Genomic DNA, 26987 nt, shown 5'->3' on the forward strand with positions numbered 1-26987 from the left:
TGAGGCTCAGCAAACAGTCCCCCGTCTGTCCATTTTTCTCCCACAAGAGCATGCAAGTTATTCTGTTATTCTAGGTTTCCCTTGCAACCTCCTGGTAAGGCCCGGCCCACGTGGCAGAAAGGTTTAACTTTGAAAGGTTTAACTCTGAGACCAATTGTTTTTGGACGGCTGCTCTGAAAACTGCTTTTTTTCTGTGCCCCCAAAGCAGAGGCGCGTGTCGAGCCAGTAACAGGACTCTGCAAGATGCTTAAGTTCCGCCAAGCATCCATCGCAATAATAATCCGTACCCTGGAGGGCAGGATTAGCAGACTGTAGCGTGGCCGCTGCTACTGCGTCCGTCCAGCGGAAGCCCGCGGAGAGGCCGAGCTGTTGCAGCTGGGCACTGAGTTGGCAGAGAGGAGTGAGCAGAGGAGGGTTTGAGGCGGCGTGGAGGGTCAGAACTGCCTGCTGCAGTCCTGCTACTGTGCGCCCCAGTCCGGGGAGGAGAGTGAGAGAAAGGCGCTGCTCCGGCGGAGGGATACGCCGTTCCCTATAAAAAAGGCTCCGCGCAGTCTCACACCTACAGCATTTCTGGCAAAGGGAGGAGGAAGCGACGCTGTTCGCTGCTGATCGCTTTCTGCACCTTCGCCAAGGCACAGAGAGCCAACGCCGCCAGCCGCAATGGTAGGTAGCTTGGATCGACCGCGGGAGGGATTTTGTTGTGGTTGTTGCTCTTGCTCAGGTTTTGTTTTAAAGCACGGACGAAAGACATCTGGATTTATCACTCGACTTCCCACAAGCTGCTGTTTGATCTTTCGACTCTTGGCGGGAACCGAATAGGAACGCGGTTGCCCTTTTTGCTACTATGCCCTGCCAACTTCGGGGGGAGGTAGAAGCGGGCCCTGTGCCTTGAGATCTGCTGGAAAGCGGATCCGCTCCTTTGCATGGAAGGTGGGAATGACGTTCCGGAATGGGGCGAAGCGTTTAGTCCTGGCCAGCGGTTGCTTGCAGTTTTAACTTGGGCTGTGGAGGAGAGCATAAGATTGCAGGCGAAGTTCAAGCGGCCCTGCAACTCGCCGTCTCTTGACTATCTTGCTTCCTCCCCGGAGCCGTCGGCTGGGCTCTTGTGTGCGGAGAAACTCGCGACCGCTTGCCGGAACTGGCTCTCTTGTCGGCGCTCGCTTGCAGGAGTGCAAGCCGGTTTCCTCCCAGTTAGCGGCCAAGGCTGGGTGGGGATGCTTCAGAATTCAGCGATCGTTTGGCTGGAAAGTGGCGGATCCGCCTGTTCTCGGACAGGGGGCGATATTGCTTGGAGCACCGGGCGGTCGGTTTGCTTGGCATGGCTGGGGTCGCAGCTCCTGTTTTGTTTTTACTTGCAAGGACTTTGGGGCAAACGTTGTAGACGGAATGGCAATTGCGCGGGAGGAGCGCCCTGGCTCTCTCCGCATCCCACGTCATAGGGGCGAGGTAGTAACTGTGGCCGCGCCTTGCCTGTAGTCAGAGGTGCTGCGTGCGCTTCTCCAGCTGGGTAACGGCCCTTCGCCCCTTCCATAAAACGACAGGACTAAGATTAAGCCTAGATGCTCACTCAAAGAATAAAGACGGCAGGAGTGAGCAGAGGTTAGAAAACGGGTCAGACTCAGGCCTTCGTTGCCACAAGACTGCATTAAAGTGATTTTATCCTATATTTTGGCGGGTGCCGTTTTGATTATTTAGTTGGATATAAATTCAGGAAGTGTGGGTTTTCTGGAAGCAGCTTTCCCTTCCCTGTGCCTTCCAGATGTGCTGGCTGCTGACGGGGTTTGAAAAGGACCGTCCTGAGACATAACCTCTGGAAAGTTCCTGGTTAGAACCATATGGGAGCTCAACATATGGTATTGCTATGGCTGCAATACCAATACCATTTTCATTGCATGAAAATGCAATGTAAAGAGCCACAGTTTTGATGTTATTAAAAATAGTGTTGATAATTGCATGTGCCTTTTTCTTTCCTTGTGGAAATAATGATAAGGAAAATAGATGACCAGACTGGCTGAAGGAGGTTCAGGGGAATGAGGATGGCAGGGGAAGGATGATGGAAACAATCAGTTTCTACACCAGCTGCACTGCGTAGGGGGAGGGGGGAGGGAGAACCTCTGCGACTATTGCCTTGCTTCCCACCCCCCCAAGAATAATTCTCAAAACCCCCAAATGCAGCAATTGCAAAAAAACAAAACCTTTGGAGGTTGGATTACATCATGTCTCCTCTTCCTCTTGATCCTCCACCTTACTAATCCCTAGAGATGGGGAACTAGGAGAGGGTAAAAATCCATTCTGTTTATGGTAGCAATTGGAAATTATTTCCTAGAAGCCCAGAACAAAAATCTGAAAAGCTCACTAACACAAATACTGTGTGTGTGCGTGCATGTGCGTGCAAGGGGGTTTATTTCAGTGATTTTTGGACTGGAGAGTGAAAGGAGAAGTGGGTAGGATTTGTTTATAAGGCAGTATCCCAGTCTACTAAAATTGACTTTTTAGCTTTCTGGGGTATCAAAAAGTATGGATCACAATTGGGCTGTTGGGACAAGGTCATGTTTTGTGCAGAAGGCAGTCAGGGGAAGCCTTTTCAACAAGTTTTTCCCCTCATAATGGAGCCCTCCAAATGTGTTGGACTCATGTTGTGATCTGACCCATTTGGAAGTCATTCAATTAGGGAAGGCTGCTTAGTGCAGGTGCACTGTAGAAATTGACCCTTACATTTCATTTTCTCCTGATGTGCAGTTGGATTTTACCTTGGTCAGGCATTCCTTTTATCTCCCAAGAGATCTTCATTCAGGATTTGATTATTATTTTAACAAGAATTGCTGCGTAATTGTGAAATGTGAACTTTCTAAAAATGATACATTGAGAAAAGAAGGGATGAAATCTCAGCTTTTCATTTCCCATAGTAGAAAGGAAAAGCCCAGATGTGTCTCCTTTCCCTTTTTGCTGCTGGGAGGGGTTACATCATTGGATCTGACTCCCCTTCGCACAACCCTGTATGGGCGGGGTGGCTGGCTGGCTTAGCATGATGTTGGCTACTTTTTCATCAGGTAGCCAAAGTAAGGCATATTTGTTCTTCTTGCCTAAAACGTCAAGCTAGATGTTTTATATAATGTGAAAAATGTATAAGATCAAAACCTGGATTCTTATCCTTCAAATCACAGACAGGGGGCTTCATACACTCTAGTTCTGTTGATTTGCATTCTTCATTTTATTGAGGTGTGGTCCAGTTTCCTGTTCTGCATTGCTCCAGATATGTTATGTAAATCACTGTGCCAACTTGCCTCGCTGAAAGAGCATCCAACAACGGGATTCTGGGAAGATATCAAATAGGGTTCCTCATTAGGTGTGTACAGATCCTGCAAAAATTTTTTTTTTTATGAGAAGCTTACTTTGGGATATCCTTTAATCGCTGGCAAGCCACTGCATTGTGAAGTCAGTTATGCTTGCCAACAGACGATTTTCAAACTGCAGAGGATTTTGACGCATTTGTTGATCTTCAAATTTCATAGTAAACTTCCAGACACATCTTCACATCCCTCTATCTATCTTGCATATTTAACAGGAAATCAATATTTGGATATCAGTATTTGCAGCATCAAATAGCTATTTAGAACAAAGCTTTAAGGGAGACATATTCAGTACTTGGATAAGAATATAATTTTTCCAAATTCAGCATCCTTTTTAAGAAAATCTAACTTCATTGGAGGGGGAGTTAAAATATATTTGCTTCTTTCTCACTAAGCTATTAAATATTGATTAGGTTAATTAATTTTAAAGCATTTATGTAGCCGCACATCTTATAAACCATCTCTATATAAATGACAATATGAATGTTTTAAATAAATAAAACATAGTCTCTTTGCACTGACAATGTCATACAGAGCAGAATATCATTTTTCCTTGTCAGATATTACAGAGTGGGATTATTGATTAGGACAGTGCTAAAGCTTCAAAGCAGTGCTTTACTTGACAAAATTAATAGATTGGCAAGTTCCAGTGATTGCCTTGGCAAAAAATATTATTATCAGAAGGGTTTTTTAAAAAACATAAAAGCATTTAGTGCTGGATATATCATACTAAGGTGTGTAGTTCTTGTAGAGAAATCATCTAAACAGTTAGGTGGCCCTTGTGTTTTGCAAGCTTGTTTTTGTCGCCTGTTGCTTAGAGGTAGGATCAGTAATCTCATGGCTGTAATGAAAACCTGATGCAAAATGATTAGGAGGGGGAGGGTCTTTTCCTTGACCATCAGAGTAATAAAGAAGGCTCTCCAGCTTTCTGGGTATTTCATATTCCCTCCCAATGTGTCTCAGTTCTGTTTGCACCATCCACTGAAGAGAAGAATGGTTTATTGCCAATTGCTCTTGGATTGGTCAAGCACTAATATAATTATGTCATCTTGCCTCTGAGTTGCTGCTGCATTGTGTGCTTTGACATAGCTACAGGTAAACAATGTTCTGAAATACTTTTCTATTCTTTACATAGGCCGATCAGCTGACCGAAGAACAGATTGCTGGTGAGTATTCTAATTGGAGGGAGATGGTTTCTGTTGGCCTAGCAACTTATTGTGAATACAAAAATATTGCAGAACATTCTTGGTGGCTGCCATTGCTTGGCTATTTCTCAAGATTTTACATTCCTGTTGGCGTGGATTGATCTTAAAAAGACAAGAAAACATCACATTAAATTGTTTTTCATTCAGTAATTTAAATATGTTCCTGAAAACATATATATGTTTGTATTTGTTTCTGTCTAGATAACTGGTTACCATAGGAATTGAAACCTACTGGCTGGTTATGCAATCCACATCCTTTTTTTGTGTACACCGTTATAGCTGTATAAATGTTAAAGAATGCAACTTTGATTTGATTTCCTCTGTACATTTACTTATGTACCAATTAAGACCACTTATTTCAGCATTAAACATCTGAAGTTTTCTGATGCATTGGATGATAGTTACTGGGCAAAGCACCGTTTCTCATGAAATTGACATTGTTTATTTATAGCTTTGTATCAAGGCATATTTATCCGAGAAAAAAAGAGTTCTGAGAGTTCTGAAAAAGTATACAGTACAAAATTACTAAAGTAGTTGGGATTTTTCAGAGAAAATGATGGATCTTGCCAAGTTTAATTGTCCATAAGATTGCTTATGCCTAAGTAAGCTCACAGTAATAAATACAATACAAGACTTTGGGTGCATGTAGATAAAGTTCCTGATCACGGAATCATGAACAAGTTCTGCCTTTTTTTTTTAATATTCCTTCCCTTCTTCTGTTACATTTTGGTTTATCAAGTCACAATTTCTGCTTGGTTTGCACAAGGTTGTGGCTAAATATACCAAAGGGAAAATCTAGTATAGAATAATTTTGGGTCTTTACACAATTGCATTGGCTAGGTCAGGAGTGGGCTGATATGGGCTGATAAGTCCTGAATAGTCATTGCCTCTCTTTGTGATTTTTTTTGTCCTGCTCATCCTCTAAAGCAGAAGTGTGCAAAATTCAGCCGTGAAGTGAAAAAGATACTTCGCATGCAGAATGGGTGTGTCTACATTTCTCTGGCTTGAGATGGTTGAGTTAAGGAGCACCTTAGCGCTTATTTTCTTGGCAAAACTTCATTAAGGAACTGCTGACCAGTATAATGAGCATGCTTATGACAGACCTGAACCATTTGGAGATCTGAATAACGCACACCATGTATTCAGAGCTTCGTACCTGGTTGCATTTCTCCCTGTGCATGTTATGCTTATAGTAATGCTGCAAGTGCAGCATGATGGCTAAGAGTCTGAGGTACGAATCATGAAGTCCCTAGTTCACATCTTCTGCCATAAGTAATCACTTTTTTTTACATTCTTGCCAATCTTGAAAGTATTTTTTCCAAGTAAATAATGACATCTCTCTCTCTCTCTCTCACACACACACACACACATATATAAATTGTATGATTTGCATCATCCCCGCCATCATGTCACTAGATTTGGCCAGGGAATTACTGTTCAAGTATATCTGTAGGGCATCAGACTGAAAAAGCTTGATGTATTATTATTGTGTATTCAGGATGGGGTAATAGTTAACCTGCAGTTTCAGTGTTAAGAGATCCTAAGTGTGAATGAACCCTTAAGAACATTACCACTTTGTTGAATCAAAGCATAATCATTGACATGCAGAATTCTTTACTCATATTCTGTTTCTGGGATCTGTGCAATCTAGATTAGGATCTTGTTTTTCACACTTAAACCATGTCTCAGAAAAGCAGCAAGCAGGACATGAGCTCTGTAAGTCCTTGCACTTACATTCCATAGTAATTAATATTGAGAGACTTACTACATCCAGACCTGGAACTAATTAATAGCTATCATGATAGTCTCCATTCTCTTAAAAAGATCTACAATTACATCATACTGAAGAGCTAATTAGGTGCTCTGCGAAGTACTTTTATTTAGCTTCACTGGATGACATGTTTAAATGTAGTGAGAAGCAGATGCTATGCAACTGTAAATGTTGTATACCAGTGGTGGTGAACCTATGGCACGTGTGCCAGAGGTGGCACTCAGAGCCCTCTCTGTGGGCACACAGGCCATGTCCTGGAGATGACAACTGTCCCTCTTCAACCAGCCGCGTACTAACTCGCCGAGATCCCACATGGCCGGATGCATCCCAGCACCCATGGGCTCGCTGGCCTCTGTGTGCAGAGGTCGATGGTGTCAGGCAGCAGCTGCCCTGGCCCCTGCCTCACCTTGCCTTGTGACAATGGTACCCTCACCCTGCCTCGCCTTGCCTCTCCTCACCCCACAGGACAAGCCTCCTGCCCACCGCCCCACCTGGCAGAGACCCCCTGGATCTCCCCCAACTCTGTCTGGACCCCACAGGTGTCCCTACCCATGAGCAACATCAAGATGATCACGCCCATCTTGGCCACTCCCACCCAATCTGACATGACCACCACAACCACGCCCACCCAGTGGGCCACACCCACCTGGCACCCGACAATAAATAAGTGGGTTTTGTGTTGCAGTTTGGGCACTCTGTCTCTAAAAGGTTCTCCATCACTGTTGTATACAATGTAAAGGCTTTAGAAAATCCATGTATTCAGTGTCTAAGAGGAAACTGTTGATCTTTGATCCTAATATTTATACTCATTTGTTCTTTCCTTCAAACAAGAAAAACAGGTTTCTTTTGCAGCGAATCAGTTTATAATCATTATGAATGCAATATATTATAAATATAACTATCTGTTTAAATATCAGTAATGTCATAGCTATCTTCACCATATCTCACTCCCATCACTCTCAGACTTCCTACTGTTTTAGGACATGGAACTTTGAATACTTGTGATGTACATTAGGGTGAGAAAAGGAGACTGGTTCCATACATACTATACGTGGGATTTTGAACCCTACTTTCCATATTTCACAGCCAAAAATGTCTCCTGATGTTATGGACGTGGATGCTTTATACATGATTTGGATTGCTAGTCATTCTTTGTTGACTCAATGCAATGGTTATTGTAGGCCAAAATAACTTTTGGGTCTCAGGATGCTGCTCTTGTCTAGCTATTCTATACTAACTTTCTTCTTGGATCTTCCCCAGTTTGCACCCATAGAGTACTGCACTTTTACTGATGAGCATTTTACTAAGACATAGTTTTGTACAGTTAGTATTTGACTTATGACCACAGTTGAACTCAAAAATTATGTTGCTGAGACTGTGGTTGTGAATTTTGCCCCATTTTATGTCCTTTCGTGCCACAGTTGATAGGTGAATCACTATACTTATTCAGTTAGTAACACATTAAGTGAATCTGGCTTCCCCATTGAATTTGCTTGTCAGAAGGTCGCAAAATGTGATTATATGACTCCAGGAGACTGCAACCATCATAAATATGAGTCAGTTGCCAATGCTTGAATTTTGATCACATAATCATGGGGATGCTGCAACAATTGTAAGTGTGAAAAAATGGTCATAAGTCACTTTTTTCAGTGATGTTGTAACTTTGAATGGTCACTAAATGAACTGTTGTGAGTCAAGAACTACCTGTACAGTCCAAATTGGAAAAATTGTAGGTCTGTATATTGTTGGTTAGGCATACGTGTCATTTGCAAAAAGATGGAACATGTCCTTAATTTGTTCACAGTGGTATTGTTCATTGGACAGAAGACTTATTCATACAAAGTGCTATAATGTTGCTGTGTGCTGATGATTTTTTTCTTCCCTGTCCTCAGAGTTCAAGGAAGCCTTCTCTTTATTTGACAAAGATGGTGATGGCACCATCACAACCAAAGAGCTGGGGACTGTCATGAGGTCGCTGGGTCAAAACCCTACCGAAGCAGAATTGCAAGACATGATTAATGAAGTGGATGCTGATGGTAAGCATATGAAGGGATGAACCAGCTCTCATTCGTGCATGAGCATAATTCATTTTGTTCAAATTGATTTCTCAATTTTGGTAAAAGTTTTAAATTACAGAATATGAATGTTTCTTGCAGTTAATTACAACGGTGCTTTAAACTCCTAATAAAATCTGCCACGGGTTAATGACAGTTATGAATGTGTCTGCATCAGGGCAATCTACATAAAAACAGTACATGAAGATATAGCATATCTACTAAGAATTTTTATTTATTTCAGTCCTTGACATAGCTGTTGTCACTCACATATTAATTAACTTTATATATTATGCGTAGGCTGGGACTAATGCCAGGTATAGCCTTTTGTTGCAGATCTTAACAGGCAAACAAGTTTGTAATGGGAGAGAAAGTATTTTAGGTAAGTAGGACTAAGCCATTTAGGATTGTAAAGGTTAATATCAAAACTCTTAAGCTCTGTCCAATAAGCAGTTGATAATCAGAGCAGATCTTTTGGTATAGACATCACATGATTGCTGCTAGTAACAATCTTATCAGTTGCATTTGCATTGCAGTTTCCACTCTTTTCAACAGTAGCTACAGTGAGTGTTATTATAAATAAAATGGAATGCAATCAAGGCAAACCATTACCAAATACAACTACCTCAAGAACGGTCACAGGACAAACACTAGGTATAAATGGAACCCAACTTTCAAGTTTATTGACTTCTGTGGATTGAATGGTAAAGAATTCCTCCGGTTGTATTCCATTTGTCATCTTATTTGCTTCATTATTTTCATATTCTTTGCTGAAACTGGTCTGGTCTTGCTGTGTGAGAGAAAAGAGTGGCCATTATTTAGCCCTTTTCTAAATTCCATAGATTAGGCAGAGCACTGACATAGTAGCTGATACGTAAAATGGGAAATTTCCTAAATGCATTAGGATAAATATCTAAATGCATTTGGTGCCTGAATCGGATTGTTTTAACTAAGATTGCTATCAGCTGCCAGTCTCACTAGAAGGTGATCTGTCCACGTCAGTTGAGTTATCATAACTCCCCCAACTTCAAATCACTAACTCCACCCAAGCAGAAAATCACACCTAATATGTGTCATGAGTAAACTGCTTAGAGTAAACCAATGCCTTGCCAGAGGTCAGAACAGCTAGCTCAGGAAGAGAGACTATTGGGTTGCAGGATAGACAATATGCTAACAGTATCCCTATCTCCAAATGCAGTAGAATGCACTCAGCTTTGGCAGACTGTCAAATGGAGTCAGTGAAATAGAAACTTTATAGGCAACAGCTTAACTATCTTCTTACCCTCTAGTTTTAGCCTTTGTGCTATGGAGTAGCTTGCGAGAGATGGACTCCTGCTTTCTCCACCATGTCCTTGTGATATACTCCAAATCTAAATTAAATCCAGGATTAAATTCTGAGTAAAAGATGTTTTACTGGGAAGAAAATTTGCAATGTATTTTTTTTTTTGTCACACAACTTTCTAGATAAAGAGATCTAATCTCCCTGGAGTTTATTATCACCTCCCTAGTGATTATAATACAGCTTGCCATTGCTTTCTTGGGTGTTTTTTAACTTCTAGTCTAGGCTGTAGCCATGGGATTTCCTGATTTCGTGTTGTTACTAATAGCTCTGACCTTTATTAGCATTTTCAAGGTCAGCCAAAATTGGCTAAATCCCACTACCTGCTGTGAAATAATTGTGTATTGGAGCTATGTATTTCAGGTCAAATTACAGATTGCCTTAGCTGCAAATTTTTATCATGCATCTTCATGGTATCAGTCCTAATTAGGATGGGACTCTGGCATAGTTAGGCATGGTTGAAGAAAACATACAAAATGTTTCTGACTGCCAAAGAAAGGTTATTTGCATTGTTTAAAATCTTAGAATGGCTTGTTGAGAGAGACCCCCCCCCCAAAAAAAATAGATGGGTTAGAACAAAAAGTATATGTAATTAAAACCGGGTGTGATTAATATGATAACTGTTCACTAATTTGTTTATTCATTTTTACCTCAGTCACATTTTATGTGTTAATATTTGAGTTCTCTGGGTACTGTTTCTTAGAGTGTGGGGGAATCATAGATAGTAAGAAAAGAAAATATTTGTAGCTCATGATTGAAATGAGGGGTCCTTGGTGCTCTTTGAGTTTGGTTGTTTCCTTGCAGATGTTTCATTACCCAAACTAGGTAACATCATCAGTGCTCATCAGAGATCAAAAATTTCTTCAAAGTTAAAATGATCTCTAGAGCAGAGCATGGCATAAGTGGAATTGAAGCCCAGTCATACTCCTGCATATCCTCTTGTGATACAAATGAGTTCAAAATAAGAGTTTGAGTACTTGAATTTTATAACAATACAGCTTAATTAGAGTGATCCAGATTTTTGAAATACATTTCTAATGTGCAAAGAACAGCTAATATTTTCTTACAACTATTTATATCATCCTGTCTTGTCAATAAAAAGATTTCTAATCCAATAAAAAAATTTCTAGTCCAATAGTGGAAGAGATTCAGAGCACTACTACACTGTTGTCTTCTAGATGGGATATAATTCACTGCCATAATTCACTGCCAATATGCTGCATATGGATGGAAGGCATCAAGTTTGAGAAAGCTCACAGTAGTATATCATGTGTTGAAGACATGAGAACCAATTTTTAATAAAATAACTGCTTATAATTGGTTAATTTGTCTTATACCTACAAATATGGAACAGTGCTTAAGAAAAGCCTTTATTGGGGCCAATTGTACAACATCCCTTCCAAAAAACACCACAGCTTTGAGAATTTCGTAGATATGTTCCTCAGATTGTTTGCAGAAACTCCATGGAATGAATGTAAGGAATATATGTGCTGAACAAGACATCATAATGTTGACCTTCTGGTCACCTACAATTCTGTCTTCTACCTATTTCCCAAGGTCAGCAGTCAGATTTCAATTCCTTTGAAAATTAGTCTGGTATTTAAAGAGAATAGAAAGGCTGAAGTTATAAATTAGCATTAAAGCTAGATAGAGAAACCTGGATTATGTAAAACCTAAGAATTTCCAGTTCGTAGTTGAGCAGATAGTAGAGGAAAATAAATTTCATTTCTGTCTTTCCCAAATGCTAAAATTTCCACCTGCTATGGCCTTTGATCTCGACAGCACAAATTTGGGTCAGTTATGTGATGTTTTCAAAGCAATTCAGGAGTGTAGGAAGTCGAACTGATTGACATTTGCTAAGGAATTGCAACTTCTGTATCTAAAACCTTTCCTGGTATAAAGGGGCTCTCCTACAGCAAAAAAAGCAGAAGTCCAGAATATTCTTATTCTTTAAAAACTGATAGCGTTTATATGATGTCATAACTTGGCTGAGAACCTGAATGATTTCTAGTGAATGTCAAATGCAACAACGAGTATGGATCTAAAAGTGAATATATCCAAGAGTAATAATGTTTGATAGGGAAAATGGAGTGAGTGATTCTAAATTAATACATACAGGGTGAAGAACTGGAACAAACAGATTAATCCGTATCCCTTGGCAGAATGAATTGTACAATTTTAAGATATGTAAATCTGGTAGAAAGGCAGTGAATAGCATGAATGTTAAACAGCAATGAAGCTTAGGCATATCAAGAAAAAAAACAAAAGTATGTTGAAGGCAAAATGAATAGCATACTTAACTATCTTTAATAAAATAAGAGGTAGGTCAAGAAAAAAAAGGTGAATAAAGATATGAACAATATGAAAGAACTACATTGAGGTATTTGATTAAAATGAATGTATGAGAATCCAGTTATAGAACAAATTTTAACTAGAGAGGAATGGATTGAGAGGAAGAAGACAGAACAAATTCTGTTTTGATAGAGTTGAAAATACATTTGGACTTATTTTTTCCTTCCTATGCCTTTTTTGACAGGCAATGGCACCATTGATTTCCCAGAATTCTTGACCATGATGGCTAGAAAAATGAAGGACACAGACAGTGAGGAAGAAATTCGTGAGGCATTCAGAGTTTTTGATAAGGTATGATTTTGAGGTTAACTATGATGTCCGTGTGTATGTTAGTGTTATAATATACACGTTCCTTGGAATTGTTCTTTGTTGCTAAAAGAGATGTTCTCCTAGTAAAGTGCAGTGAGTCTTGTTTTTTAACATTTGCAATTCACAATCAAATTTCTAACTGGTTGCTTTGTTTGATTTATCTTCCTAGCAAAACTATTTGGAAGGGCAGCATAACATGAGAACTGTAATGTATTTTGTATGGAAACAATTGGTACTCTACAAATGCATCCTTGAAATCTTGAAAAAGGACTCTTTCACAGTCTGTTTACTGGATGCATTTCTTTAAAAATATGTCCAGTGAAAACAAGGACAGTGTATAAGATTCCTTTAACAGAAAACCAGAATTGCCCAAATTGCATTGAGTATTCTTGTGACAAACATTCTAGTATATTGCACTGTGATGTATAATTGAAATGGCTCTGATTAAGGAAGAAGTGTGTTTATGGTTTGGAGAAGCAACTAGCAATGCTTGCCATCCTTTCACTGTAGGAGCAAGTTGTTTGGATTCTCTGGGAACATTATGACTAAGTGAAAAATTTAGTCCAGGTCTCTCTGTTTCTGAATCCCTTACAGAGTTGATGTATCTATCAGAATCAGAGTTGCTCGGGTTTGGCTAACAAATCTTTTCTCTTTGCTTGTGTCCAGTAAGGTTAAAACTTGAAAGGTCTATTTTTTATCTCATCTTCACCTACTAAATGAAGAATTGTACCTTTAATAAAGAGTCTGAAGCATGTTTTATTTCAGCTTGTAATGTCTAAATTGTACTCTTCCAAGAGAATAGGTGGCTTGGGTCAGATGTCGTCATCTCAGTCCAAATAATACTTGGTCATTCCAAACAGGAGCCTCCCAGATATGTTGGGTGTGCAAATTCAAAAATTCCTAAGCAGTAAAGCTTTCTGGGAGCTGCAATTCTGAGATTCCCGAGGATGCTAGAATAGTTGCAATAACTCCTGGCTTATTAGACCTTTAGAAAAAAAATACCCAAATTTCTTATAAAATCTAAACTAAGAAGTGGTTAACAATTTTGAAAGAAGCATTCTGAGCCAGCCCAATAACTTAAAATTCACTCTCGCCTTGATTTCTAAGCACATAGATCTTTGGATCAGTTGGTACTGTTAGGATATTTGTATGACATAGGTTTATGGTTTGTTTGTTTTTAAATTTCTGTTGTTGTGGTTTTCCCATGGGAGGGAATTTCTTGCTGTTCTCTAGAACAGTGGTCCCCAACCTTTTGGGCACCAGGGACTGGTTCCGTGGAGAGAGGTTTTTCTGCGGACCGGAGGGTGCGTGGTTTTGTGTGCTGCCTGCATCTTGCGGATGGGACTTTGCTTATTTGTGTGGCCTGGTTGCTGGCGTGCCGCGGCCCGGTACTGGTCCACGGACTGGAGGTTGGGGACCCCTGCTCTAGAAGACTTCATAGTCATTGGAGCTAATCTAGGCATTAAAATAAGCTGTTGGTAGAGTTAGAGAAATTTCTCATTGTCTTAAGAAGAAATAAACTGTTCTCATATATTTAGATTCTGATAATTTGTTTTTTTATGATGGCACACTCAACAACTTTATTGGCATTTTTAAGTGATTTCATATTAGAAACATTCTTTGCAGTATAAGAAAAAAAAGCAATAGATTGGAACAAGATTGGAACATTGATTCTAAAGCTAATTACAAAGCTTTTAAGATGGCAAAACAAATAATTTGAGGACTTGGATTTGAGTTAAACTTTAGTTCTTTTGCAACATATTATGTTTGCCTAACAGTCACATTTTGCATAATACTAAAAGATTATTCTGGTAATCCTACATTCCTGAAAGATTTGGGTTATGTTCTTTGCACACGTCCCTAAGATTACCCCAATACAATTAAAATAAACCGGAGGACTGGAAAAGAGCTGATATAGTTCCCATCTTCAAAAAAGGAAAAAAAATGGACACAGGAAATTACAGACCTATCAGCCTGACCTCAATACCTGGGAAGATTCTGGAAAAGATAATCAAACAACGAATCAGCGAACACCTAGAGGCAAACAAAGTCATTACTAAAAGCCAACATGGGTTTGTCAAAAACAGATCATGCCAGACAAATCTTTTTGTATTCTTTGACCAAGTGACAAAATTAGTAGATCAGAGGAATGCAGTGGATCTAATTTACTTGGACTTCAGTAAGAAGAGGGAATCAAGCTATTCTCCAAAGCGCCTGAAGGCAGGACAAGAAGCAACGGATGGGGATAGAAGCAACCTAGAACTAAGGAGAAACTTCCTGACAGTTAGAAAAATTAATCAGTGGAACAACCTGCCTCCAGAAGTGGTGAATGCTCCAACACTGGAAGTTTTTAAGAAGAGACTGGACAGCCATTTGTCTGAAATGGAATAGGGTTTCCCGCCTGAGCAGGGGGTTGGACTAGATGACCTCCCAAGGTGCCTTCCAACTTTATTACTACTATTATTATTATTTCTAGATAATGTATATATAGGATAAAGATAATAAAAATATAGAACATAGAAACAGCCTTATTCCAGACTTAGCCCAGAGTTTGCTGTTGCTACTGCACCTTTCTAAGATCTCAAATGTGAATTGTTCCTATTAGTTATTCCCTGATCTTTGGGCTGGAGGTACCAGCCTGTTATCCCTACAGGTTCTTTCATTTCCAAATAATTTACCATATTTAGTTGTATTTTAAAAATTATTTCTGGAACCTTGTATTTCTCTCAATTTTGCACTATTTGTTCCCCCCCCCTGCAGGATGGCAATGGTTACATCAGTGCAGCAGAACTACGTCATGTTATGACAAACTTAGGAGAAAAGTTAACAGATGAAGAAGTAGATGAAATGATCAGAGAAGCAGATATTGACGGTGATGGACAAGTTAACTATGAAGGTATAATGTAGATTCCTATAACTATAGAATTTTGCAAAAGCAAAAAATAAAGTGGGGCCTTAGAAGTTGTGGATAGTTAATTTTGTAAATCTTAGAATAGCGGGGTAAAGAATTTCTGCATTACAGGTTGTTTATGTTGTTACATTTCTGAAATGGCTAAAAATATGTTTCTTTGTTTCTTTCAGAATTCGTACAGATGATGACTGCAAAATGAAGAGATCTCTTTTCACCTTTTTTTTCCTCTAGAAGAATCAAATTGAATCTTTTACTTACCTCTTGCAAAAAAATGTTCATTTATTCATTCTTTTTCTGTATAGCAAAACTGAATGCTGAAATACCTTCTGTCCACAAACTGCATGTAATGGTTGGTGGTCCTGTTCTCCAAAAAATCAAGTTAGCCATCAGGTTTTTTTTTTTTCAAATATAAATAATTGTACTGACTTTTAAAAATAAGAAAGCACTTTGTGAACTCAAAAAGTTCCATTTGCTAATAACTATTACTCTGTTTGGGCTGGCCAGTTTTTCATGCATGCAGCTTGACAATTGAGCACAGTCAGACATTTGTATTAAAACAGTTTTAAAAAGGAGAAAAATCTTAAAGGGAAAAATGCCTAATCACTCTTTTGTCAAAAGGTGGGTTTTGACTGAATCTGTAGTTATAAAATTGTCAAAGCTGGTTACTTTCAAATTGTTTTATACCTCAGGTGGTATGCAGCAAGCACTGGAAAAAGTTTAGAGGCAATTCCGTTCCCCCCCTCCCCCTCCCCATCCAAAGTGGAGAAGGCTCACCAATAGGTAGCTGTAGTTTGTTTCCAAAAGCAAATAGGTGGCATTTCTGTGTTACTACATTGATTTTAAAATTGTCTGCATTGCACTATTGTGGAACGGATGTTGGGCCATTACCGTTCTAAAAAGTTTTAACAAAATCTTTACCAAAGGGCAGGAGCACCTTTGGGTACATGCTTCTTCTTCTCTCTCTCTCTCTCTCTCTCTCTCTCTCTCTCTCTCTCTCTCTCTCTCTCCCTCCCTCCCTCCCTCCCTCCCTCCCTCCCTCCCTCTCCCTCTCTCCTTGTCTCTTTCTTTCTTTCTCTCTCTTGCAGTTTTAAAATTTACTGTACCGAGACTTGGAGCTGGCAGAGGAGCCTGTGGACTTCAGCACAACTATCAATGTCAATGTTCAAGATAGTACAGTTATGTCCATTCCAAGTTGTAAATGCTAGTCTTTTTTCCAATAAAAGACCATTAACTTAAAGGTGGTGTTACATGCTTTGTAAAAACAGAAAAGATTTATCTCTATACAGTTTGAAAGATTAAACCAAAAAAAAAAGGTAAGGTGGCAGTATGAAAGAAAAATGTGTTCTGTGAATGATTTGCTGCTAAATTATAATGCACATGTATGCAATAACTTAACCTGTTTAATGTTTCTTCAAGATGGCAAGAACTGACCTCTTGTAACCCAAGACCTTTGCTATAAATAAATGAACTTGTGCTTGCCTTTCATCTTTATGACAATCTTAATTCGGTGGCTTGTTTGATTCTGACTCATCTGGAGTCTTTAGGGAAGTAGCACCATTTTTTATTCTGGTGAATGGTAGTTGCAATGCTAGAACTGACATTTATTAGTCACTAGTGTAGCCTAGTGAGGGGTTGCATATTGTTGAGATATCTAACTTTATTGAAAAGGAGGGAAAAATTTAGCAAGGCAATAAAGTGGGGATCCAATGTAAGAGTCTTAGGATCAAGCACATATTCAAATGGAAGAGTTTTAAGCATTCAAGTTCAGCTTTGAGTCATGGATTGCTTTATAAGGCAGAATCCGCCTTACGCCGCCCTGAGTCCTTTGGGATTGGGCGGCATATAAACACTGAAAATAAATAAAATAAATCCTAAATATATCTTTTAACAGCTCATAATAGTTTCATTCATGCATAAGTATAGACTACAATGAGTATTTCAAATTCTGCAATTAAGCTTTATTCCAAAAAAGGCTTAGCTCTTTGTGTTATGCACCAAAGCAAAGGATAGAAAACCTAAGGGTTTTGGAGCTTGTTTGCTAACATTTCTTTAGTGTGTAGATTGGCAATCGGATGCTCTCCAGAGATTTTGGACTTAATTCTCAATAACACCAACTAGGATGATCAATGGCAAAGAATGACAAGGGTTGTCCAAAATATGGAAGTTAAACTGTTGTCTATCTGCAGCAAAATATTGTAACATGAATAAGGGATTATGTATGAAACCACTTGGATTAAGAGTGAGAAGACTCTTTAGAGTAAAAAATCTTACCATTTTGTTTCGAAAATTCTGTAATTGGCATTTCAAAAAGTATTTAAAAGAAGTCTATACATCTCAGCTGGGAAATCCATGCCATTTGATCAGACAAACCAAAGAAATGAGATAAAATGATGAAAAGTAATAGTGTTTACCATGCCTGCTGTGTTTGCATTTTTTAAAAAATTGCAAAAGCATCTGAAGAACAAAATCCAACAGGAATACAATTTTTCTGCTTCTATCTTCAGTTAGAGGAAAAGGCACTACAGAAACAAAGGGTTTAGGAAGATAGGTTATTGGATTTGTTCTTTATTGTCAGGTTGGAGATGAAACTGAACAGAAAAAAATAAGGGAGCAAATTTCCTTATTTATAAAACTAGAAATACAACTCCAATGTAGCCATAATTATTTAGCCCCAATTCCCTTTCCCTATAAGTGAGGAGGTAAAAATTGAGACTGGTTCTTGATGACTCCTTGGAGATAACTGCAGTTTCCTTAGCAACATTAAGGAAGTTATTTGCTACTGGCACCATTTGAGATGTTTTTTAACTTCTCAGTCTAACCAAGAGGCATGATATTCTCTAATGGGACTTCCCTAGCCCCAATCCTCTAGCTTCTAGCTTAAGAAGGTAAATCAAGTACTGCCACATTACAGTGCTCTTGGAAAGTAATGCAAGATCAATATGATGCAGAAATGCATGTTTTAAAAGGTCAGGAAAATGGGAACTGATAATTATGAAGATGTAACTCAGTTATATCAAGATTTATTTGTGTGAATACCAGATTCACACAAGTCGGTTTCCACTTACCAAATCACTTAATACTGTTTGGTGCAAACAATATTTTGTTGGATTTACATGCCACATTAAATTGGGGTAGTAAATTTTTTTTGGAAGGGCTTAATGATTACAGTATAACTTTGAGGGCTGCAAGGGAATTGCAATTCTTTGCAAGGTTAAGATGCCAGTTTCTTCCCTCCAATCTAAAAAAAAAAATGTAATAATTGCTCTGAAACATCACACCCACTCACTTGGGGAATGTCTGGGAAGATTTTTGAGGTTGCAACAATAATCTTAACTAGTTATTTCTTTCCTTTTTAAAAACACATAAAGGATCTACAACTTTTTGGGCTGAATGCAGCTACATTTATGTGTTTCATCCCTATCTTAACATTAGGCGTGCATTTTTAAAAGCAAGATATTTTACTGCTGCAATTCACCTCGAGTTTATGCACAGTCATGATGTCAAACTGACTCCGTATCCAGACAAGTAACAATTGCAAAGCAGCTAGCTGATCAGGATCTCAGAATCAAAGAAGAAAAACAAAAACTGGCCATGCGCTATAGCTAGTTTCTGCTTGCTGTGTTTTTTTGGTTTTGCTTTTATTCTTCAAAGAGATGCTTTTTCCATATTTCCAGTGATGTTGAGATAATTGCAGATCTCCTACTCTTGCCATCGAGTCACACTTGGCAGGAAAGCATTCAGAACATTCCATTCCAGGAGGAACTGCAAAATAAGGCTGGTGTTATAGGAGATAGTGACAAATCCTTTTTAATAACATTCCTATTGACATTTTAAAACAAGAATGCAGGTATCCCTGGGGGAAGAGCTGAGTGGAATACTCAAAAAGCTTCAGAACAATGGCCCTTAGGAATGATTCAGTTGACTTGATGGAAAACAGACCATGTGAAACTACCCACTTAGAGCTGTCCATTGTGCTACACAATTTAAAGAGTTTTCCCCCCTTTTCCTTATTCATCGACTTACCTTTCCATACTATATCTTTTTAGATTGTATTCCTGTCTAGTTTTATAAGTTGGACTAGGAGTGAAGAATTCAAATTCTACACAACATTTCTGGTGGCCATTTCCCAGAACCTGACATTAGTATCTGTCTTTTTGGACCTGATAGCAAAGTTTAACAAACTCCCCAGAGGAGGTATCTACCTTTATTTCTCCCTACAGTCTTGTTCCTTCTTATAGTACTCTAGGCAGGGCCTTCTTTTGCTTCCTCCAGCACGGAGGGCAGAGTCCAAGTTATGGAATCAATTCCCACCCTCCATAAAAAATTGATGGCCTTCAAAGGGCTTTATTCCAAAATAAAAAGCCTTTTTATTTAGAGAGTGGGTCTGGGTGTTGCATCATGTTTCTATTTAGCTGACACTTCTAATTTATTTAAAATTAAATACTCTAAATATTAATATTTATAAGAAATATAGATACTTGGTCCTTGGCATTGATTATTAAATGGTAAGTGAAAATGGTAAGTGAGCACCTGTCCACCCTAGATGAGTTCAAATCACCAGAACCAGATGGATTACACCCCAAGGTTCTGAAGGAACTGGCAAATGTGATCTCAGAACCATTGAACTATATTTTTCAAAGATCCTGGAGCACTGGGGAACTACCAGAGGACTGGAAAAGAGCTAATGTAGTTCCCATCTTCAAAAAAGGAAAACAAATGGACACAGGAAATTACAGACCTATCAGCCTGACCTCAATACCTGGGAAGATTCTGGAAAAGATAATCAAACAACAAATCAGTGAACACCCTAGAGGCAAACAAAGTCATTACCAAAAGCCAACACGGGTTTGTCAAAAACAGATCATGCCAGACAAATCTTATCGCATTCTTTGACCAAGTGACAAAATTAATGGACCAGAGGAATGCTGTGGATATAATTTATACTTGATAAAGTAGATCACAACCTGCTATTTGATAAGATAGAAAAATGTCGGTTAGACAGCATCACTACCAGATGGATTCGTAGCTGGTTGACTGGCTGTACTCAGCGTACAGTCCTCAATGGAACTGCATCTACATGAAGGGAAGTTACAATGGTACTGAAAAAACTGACTTATGATCCATCTTCCCAGAATCACCACATAATCAAAATTCAGCTGCTTGGCTACCAGCATGTATTTGCTATGGCTGGAGTCTTCTGGGACCCTGTGATTGCCATTTAATAATACTAAAGTTAGAAGGGATCTTGGAGGTCATCTAGTCCAACCTCCTGCTCAGGAAGGAAACCCTATACCATTTCAGACAAATGGCTGTCCAGTCTCTTCTTAAAAACTTCTAGTGTTGGACAATTCACCACTTCTGGAGGCAGGTTGTTCCACTGATTAATTGTTCTCACTGTCAGGAAGTTTCTCCTTAGTTCTAGGCTGCTTCTCTCCTTGATTAGTTTCCACCCGTTCCTTTTTGTCCTGCCTTCAGGTGCTTTGGAGAATAGCTTGATTCCCTCTTCTTTGTGGCACCCCTGAGATATTGGAACACTGCTATCATGTCACCCCTAGTCCTTCTTTTCATTAAACTAGACATACCCAATTCCAGCAGCCATTCCTTACATGTTTTAGCCTCCAGTCCCCTAATCATCTTTGTTGCTCTTCTCTGTACTCTTTCTAGAGTCTCAACATCTTTTTTACATCGTGGTGACCAAAACTGGATGCAGTATTCCAAGTGTGGCCTTGCTAAGGGTTTGTAAATGGTATTAATACTTCACGTGATCTTGATTCTATCCCTCTGTTAATGCAGCCCAGCATTGTGTTGGCTTTTTTGGCAGCTGCAGCACACTGCTGGCTCATATTTAAATGATTGTCCACTAACACTCCAAGATCCCTCTCACAGTTACTACTATTGAGCAAGTTACCACCTATACTATACCTGTGCATTTGAGGTTTTTTGCCTAAATGTAGAACCTTACTTTTTTCACAATTGAATTTCATTTTGTTAAATAGCACTCAGTGTTCAAGTCTGTCAAGATCATTCTGTATCTTAAGCTTATCTTCTGGAGTGTTGGCTATTCCTGCCAACTTGGTATCGTCTGCAAATTTGATGATTTCCCCATCTATCCTCTCGTCCAAATCGTTGAAGAGCAGTGGGCCTAGAACAGAGCCCTGGGGCACCCCACTACACACTTCCCTCCATGTAGATGCAGTTCCATTGAGGTCCACATTGAGTAGGGCCGGTCAGCCAGCTATGAATCCATGTGGTGGTGATGCTGTCTAACCCACATTTTCTAACTTTATTATTATTATTATTATTACTACTACTACTACTACTACTACTACTACTACTACTACTACTACTATTATCATCATCATCATCATCATCATTATCATTGTGTTGGTTCTTTTAGTATTTACTGGGGTTTGAGTTGATTTTATTAGGTTTATTTGTAATAATAAAAATAATAACTTATTAAATTTGTATGGCACCTGATTCACAATGACTCTGGGTGGCTCACTGCAATCAAAAAGAGAAATTGCAATAAAATCAATAAACATGAAAAGATAAAAGATGGTAAGCGTCACGAGGCAAGGGGTCTCCCTCTTCCTTTCCAAAGGCCTGGGTGAAAAGCTGAGTCTTCACAGCTCTTCTAAACAACAGAGTAGAGTGCTATCTGGACCTCAGGAGGAACCTTGTTCCAGAGTGCAGAGACTGCTCCAGAGAAAGTGTATTTCCTTGGTCCATTTTAAATGAAGAAACCTGCAGTATATCAATCCTGCAAGACTGAATCAGCCACATAGATACTGTGAGAAACAAGCAATCTCTCAAGCAACCCTTATATTGTTGGTTTTTTGTTTTGTACTGTACCACACTTTGGTTAAAGAAGATGATGGTTTTAGGTGGAGTCAATCTCAACCATTGGACAACTTTGGACAAGGCCTTATGTCTCAATATAATCCATCACACATGATTATTGTTGTGAGGATAAAACTGGGAAAGGAAGTGCATATTAAACTACTTCAAACCTTTGGAAGGCCCAACAATATAACAAGGAACAAGTTGGTTATATTATTATATAAGTAACCATGAGAGTCTTTCAGATTGTGAAATATAGTGAGGTATAAATGCTTAATCAACAAACTGCAAGTATGTAAGTAAACATTACTGATATTTATTGACAATAATACTCCTAGTTGGAATTCTGGTAGATGAACAAAAGAAAGATGAGAAACATGGAGCCTTCTAGATATTGCTGAACACCAGCCCCAGCTAGCATAACCAATGAGGAAGGATGCTGGGAATGATATTTTATCACTATCTAGAGGGCCATAATTTTCCCAGCTGCATGGTAAGGATTAAGCAACATTTCCATGCTTTTGGAAATAATGCTGACAAAGGTCAAGTTGAAATTGCATGCTACTTAAGAACTGCCTTCCATTAGCTAAGTGACAGTCCAGGGTAAGCTCAATGAAATATTCACATGGCAACAAACGGAGGAGATCAGTTTTCCTTAGGCAAATAGCCATATGATTGTTAAGCTTCCAACTATGAAAAAAAAAATCTACAAAGGACACTTCACAGAATGATGCAAATAACACGTCTGACTGCCATATGTGCTAGAATGTTGAGCTGAACGAGGGGGGAAAAGCCTTGGACATATGGTTGCATGTAATTTTCTGTTCATGAAATCTGCCAGGTAAGAATTCTCCTTCCCTTCACCTAATTGCTGTGTTCAGTGAACTAGATGGGAACTTTGCAGCATCAGCTTCTCTCTAGAGTTTATATAATATCACATGCTCTGTTACTTCTTTACCTTGGTGAATTATGGTGACATTAACTTGATTAACATTGACTAAAAAGACAGCAGAGCATTTTTAATTAGCGGATTAATGTAACGATACAGTTAGGGACAACAGGTTTATCAGCTGTGATTGACTGATAGTTCCATAGGACCTTCATATTTAGAAATAGTATATCACTATGCCATTGAATAGTAGTTGCTCAGAAAAATGAGATGTTTTGTACTCTCCTTGTGATCTACTCAGGGGCACAGCTGCCAGTTTGGAATGTGTAAAGCAGAACAAGATGAATCCTTGATCCTGCCTAACTCTTGGCATCTGCAGAAGATATGAGGGGGGAATATGAAGTCATATGAATAACTTGACTTATATACTTGCATCAGATGTCATCACAAAAGTACATTTGTATCATTCTGTCATGGTACAATAGTGTTCTATCACCTACAATTTCTTACTTGGTCAATTGATAAGGGACTATACATGCCATTCCAAGCAGTGATTCATATTAAAGAGTGTGATTGTGAGGGTTTTGCTGCTGGCAGCTAATGCCTAGTAGTAGGAAAAATGAAAGATGGAAAATCCTCTGAATGCTTTTCTTAACTTGTCCCTGATTAAAAATATAACGGCAATACCCCTCACTGGGCTTGTCATTACGGCAGAATAAGTGTTGGCAATCAGGGCAGAATATTTATGCCAGGATGTTTTTTCTGCCAGCTTAAAGACCAGGGGAAAGCACTTTAGGCAGCCATCTGGTAGAGCATTTGGCCTTAAGACACTTCATCCCACTCTTTGTTTTCTCCTAATAGCAATTATCAAATTATTTTACAGTTTTTTAAGAGGGTGCTAAAATGTACAATATTATTATGTACTCAGATTATAGCATCAACATTCACCAACCTTTCTCACTTAATGGATACTTGAGAGAGCTTTTTAAAATTTCATATCAGATAAATTAGGTCAAGAGTGACCGAATAAACAGCAGCTTTAATATGAAACACACTGAGCCAGAACTTGAAGAAAAATCTTTTTTTGATAACCACTTCTGCATCAGAACCAAAATACAGCCTTGATCATTATTTGAAGTCTTTAAATCATGGAAAACTGCAGGTGCATCTGGGTGGACATACAAAGCCTGGATGGCCCTAAGTCATTTTCATTTTAATTCTGTTCCACAAATAATACGCAGGAACTTAATGAACACAACTGCTATTGTAGGTGTTCCTTTTCAAAAACCTCTGAAATTTTTATTATAGCATAAGACTTCAAGAAATCAACCAGAATAGCTGGCAATATGTGATTGTAATATAACAGCTGATTATTATACAGTATTATCTTTGCCACTGTTGTTTTTAGTACTGATAGCAGTCCCTAAATGATAACTGTGATAAAAGTCACACAACCTTGTTTATACCTTCTTGATTCTGGATGCTATGAGAGAATCTTACTATACTCTGTGGTGGTTACTCTGAGTAAGTGTTTTTAAGGTTCTCTTGAATATTTTAGATCCCTGTTCTCTGATCAGCTTTCTCATCGAGCCACCTACAGGTATTATCTGCCAGAACTGTATTTATTCTCTGAAGGAACTGAACAAATTTCAAGATGAAGAAAAGAGAAGAGGGAAAAAAATTAGCACAATTTTTCACAGCAGAAACAAATTTGAAATAAACTTGGTAGCACTATCCTAAGATATAAAATTTGAGGAATTCTAAAAGCCAAAACCTTGGATCTATCCTTATTCTAAGATTAGGTTATTTTGAGATAGACTATTTAAATCCATTTTATAGTGTTTGACAGATCTTAGCTGTATAGCTCTATTTATCTTTTGTTCTGAGTGCTACAGATTTTAGCCTCAAAAGTATTCATATTATAATAAATCTAATAGTTTATAGACTTCAGATTTATAGTCTTGTTCACGTGTAGTTTTTAGTTGATAGTTTTTAATCCCACAGGTATTTTATACTAAATAGATTTTATGTGTATACTCAGGGCTTTTTTTCTCATATAATGCCCAGAATGGAGTTCCGGCACCTTTTTTGAATGGAACCTTGTAGGGTAGGCAAGGCGGGTTGTATGACATGTGTGAATTCTGGCACCTTTTTTTTAAAGAAAAAAAGCACTGTGTATACTTATAGTAATTTTATTGATTGTATTTTTATAGACTTTTATAGTAAATACATCTTATGTTATTGTACAGTGTTTTTATGTTACAGGAATATTTCATAGATTTGTGATTGTTATTGTTCTGTATTTCTTGCTGGCCAAAGTTTGAAGTAAAATTGATTGATCAATTGAAAGGCTTAAGATAAAATTATGTTTATTTATGCAATTGTTTAAGAATAGGTTTATGCCCCTTGATTTCCTTGCACATGATTCAGGTTGGCCACTGGATAGATCATGAAATAAATTTTAACATACATGCTTTATTTTAGGAAATCTTGGAGTTACCGTAGTCATTTTTAATATCTCTGATTTAGTAATAAATATATGTTTAAAATAAAATTTAAAATAATTTTTTCAGCAACAATCTCAAGGTGACTAATTATATAAGTTTAAATAATAAACAATAAACAATACATAGAACACAGAGTCACTCTTTGAGAGATGGCAGCTTCTAAATTTTACACACACACACACACACACAAATATATATGTATGTATATATGTATATATGAATACATCCTTTTAAATTCAGTCAACTTCATGGACATTCTATATGGTTTTCTGGACAAAAATAGTACATGGTTTGCCATTGCCTTCTTCCATTTTTTTAAATTTCCGGGTATAGTTCTGATAGTTCCTGGTGGTGTGACACTGCTTAACTTTTTGAAGATCTGCCAAGGGTGGGCAGATGCTGCCAATCATCTGAGTTAAATAACATAGAACAACCTTAATCTCATAAACATAAAGAATAACTAGTAACCATAAAAGTAATAAAATGATTGAAACTACTTATGTTTCAAAAGCTTTTCTTTAGAAGGAAATATCTGGTGATTTTACAGTAGGCCATTGTGGAGAAAAGCTTCCATTAGCTGATAGTTGTCTGTTGATGTTAACTTGCCATATCTCTGGGAATGCTATTATAAATACAAATCTCTGATAATGATTTTAAGAGACATGTAGATTTATATTGGAGATCTTGATCTTTCCTAAAGAAGCAGACAATTATGATAAGATGTCCTAACGAATGGATTTTGTGCCTAAGAACTTGTCTTGGTAGATCAACTCTGGCAGGATTTTTGCTCATAATAAACATCTGTAGAACTTCAGGCTTCTGTGGACTCTGAAAACCCTTCCCAGTATAGTAAAATGAACACTGACGTGTAGATATTCTCCTATGTATAATGAATATCAGGTCACATCTTATAAAGCATGATGGTTGTAGTACTTAGAATTGCCAGTTTGACTTTCTATCCTGTCATACAATAAAACAGGAATTTTCTTGAGGATATCAAACACAAATTTTAATACAGGCTTAAAGCTACACACTTTCCACTGAGTATAGTGTGTGCAGAAAGAAAATATGTCAGCCAAGTGTATTGCAATGTGAAAATTTTATGTTATTAAACATGTAGTCATCTTCTGTACTGGAAAAGCTCAGTGAAGCATCAATATAACAAAATGTAAATAAATTATTTAATATTGCATTACATACACAGTTTGTATAATATACTTAATTAAAACAAGGAAGAAACAATCATTAAAACAGTGAATAATTAAATATTTTCAAGATTATGTAGGTAGACTGAATGTCTTAAAGTATATTCTGTATTGATACTCTTCAATTTCTGTTGAGATTTTTAAAAGATGTAAGAAAAAAGTTGGGTCTTGGAATCATCAGGGAATTATTGAACCAAGTCACAATGACTGACAATATGTAAAATCATGAGAACATGGATTGCCCTAATTATT

At 38.2% G+C, this 26987-nt stretch overlaps 1 protein-coding gene across 1 annotated transcript; it reads left to right on the forward strand.

Moving 5' to 3' along the window:
* The first annotated feature begins 415 nt into the window (after positions 1 to 415).
* CALM1 (calmodulin 1) lies at positions 416 to 16776 on the forward strand. Its single transcript, XM_039346933.1, has 6 exons — positions 416 to 663; positions 4486 to 4516; positions 8219 to 8362; positions 12256 to 12362; positions 15141 to 15276; positions 15462 to 16776. The coding sequence occupies exons 1-6, from the start codon at positions 661 to 663 to the stop codon at positions 15488 to 15490; spliced, it is 450 nt and encodes a 149-aa protein (XP_039202867.1). The 5' UTR covers positions 416 to 660; the 3' UTR covers positions 15491 to 16776.
* The last annotated feature ends 10211 nt before the right edge of the window (positions 16777 to 26987 follow it).

This window comes from Crotalus tigris, unplaced genomic scaffold (genome assembly GCF_016545835.1).
Source record: "Crotalus tigris isolate CLP2741 ecotype Arizona unplaced genomic scaffold, ASM1654583v1 scf7180000018040.1558517, whole genome shotgun sequence".
NCBI classification, from domain to species: Eukaryota; Metazoa; Chordata; class Lepidosauria; order Squamata; family Viperidae; genus Crotalus; species Crotalus tigris.

Excerpts from the sequence above, each read along its gene's own strand:
- CALM1 (XM_039346933.1), top strand. Across the intron at positions 4,517-8,218 it reads GACCGAAGAACAGATTGCTG|AGTTCAAGGAAGCCTTCTCT; the intron begins GTGAGTATTCTA and ends CCCTGTCCTCAG. Across the intron at positions 12,363-15,140 it reads CATTCAGAGTTTTTGATAAG|GATGGCAATGGTTACATCAG; the intron begins GTATGATTTTGA and ends CCCCCCCTGCAG.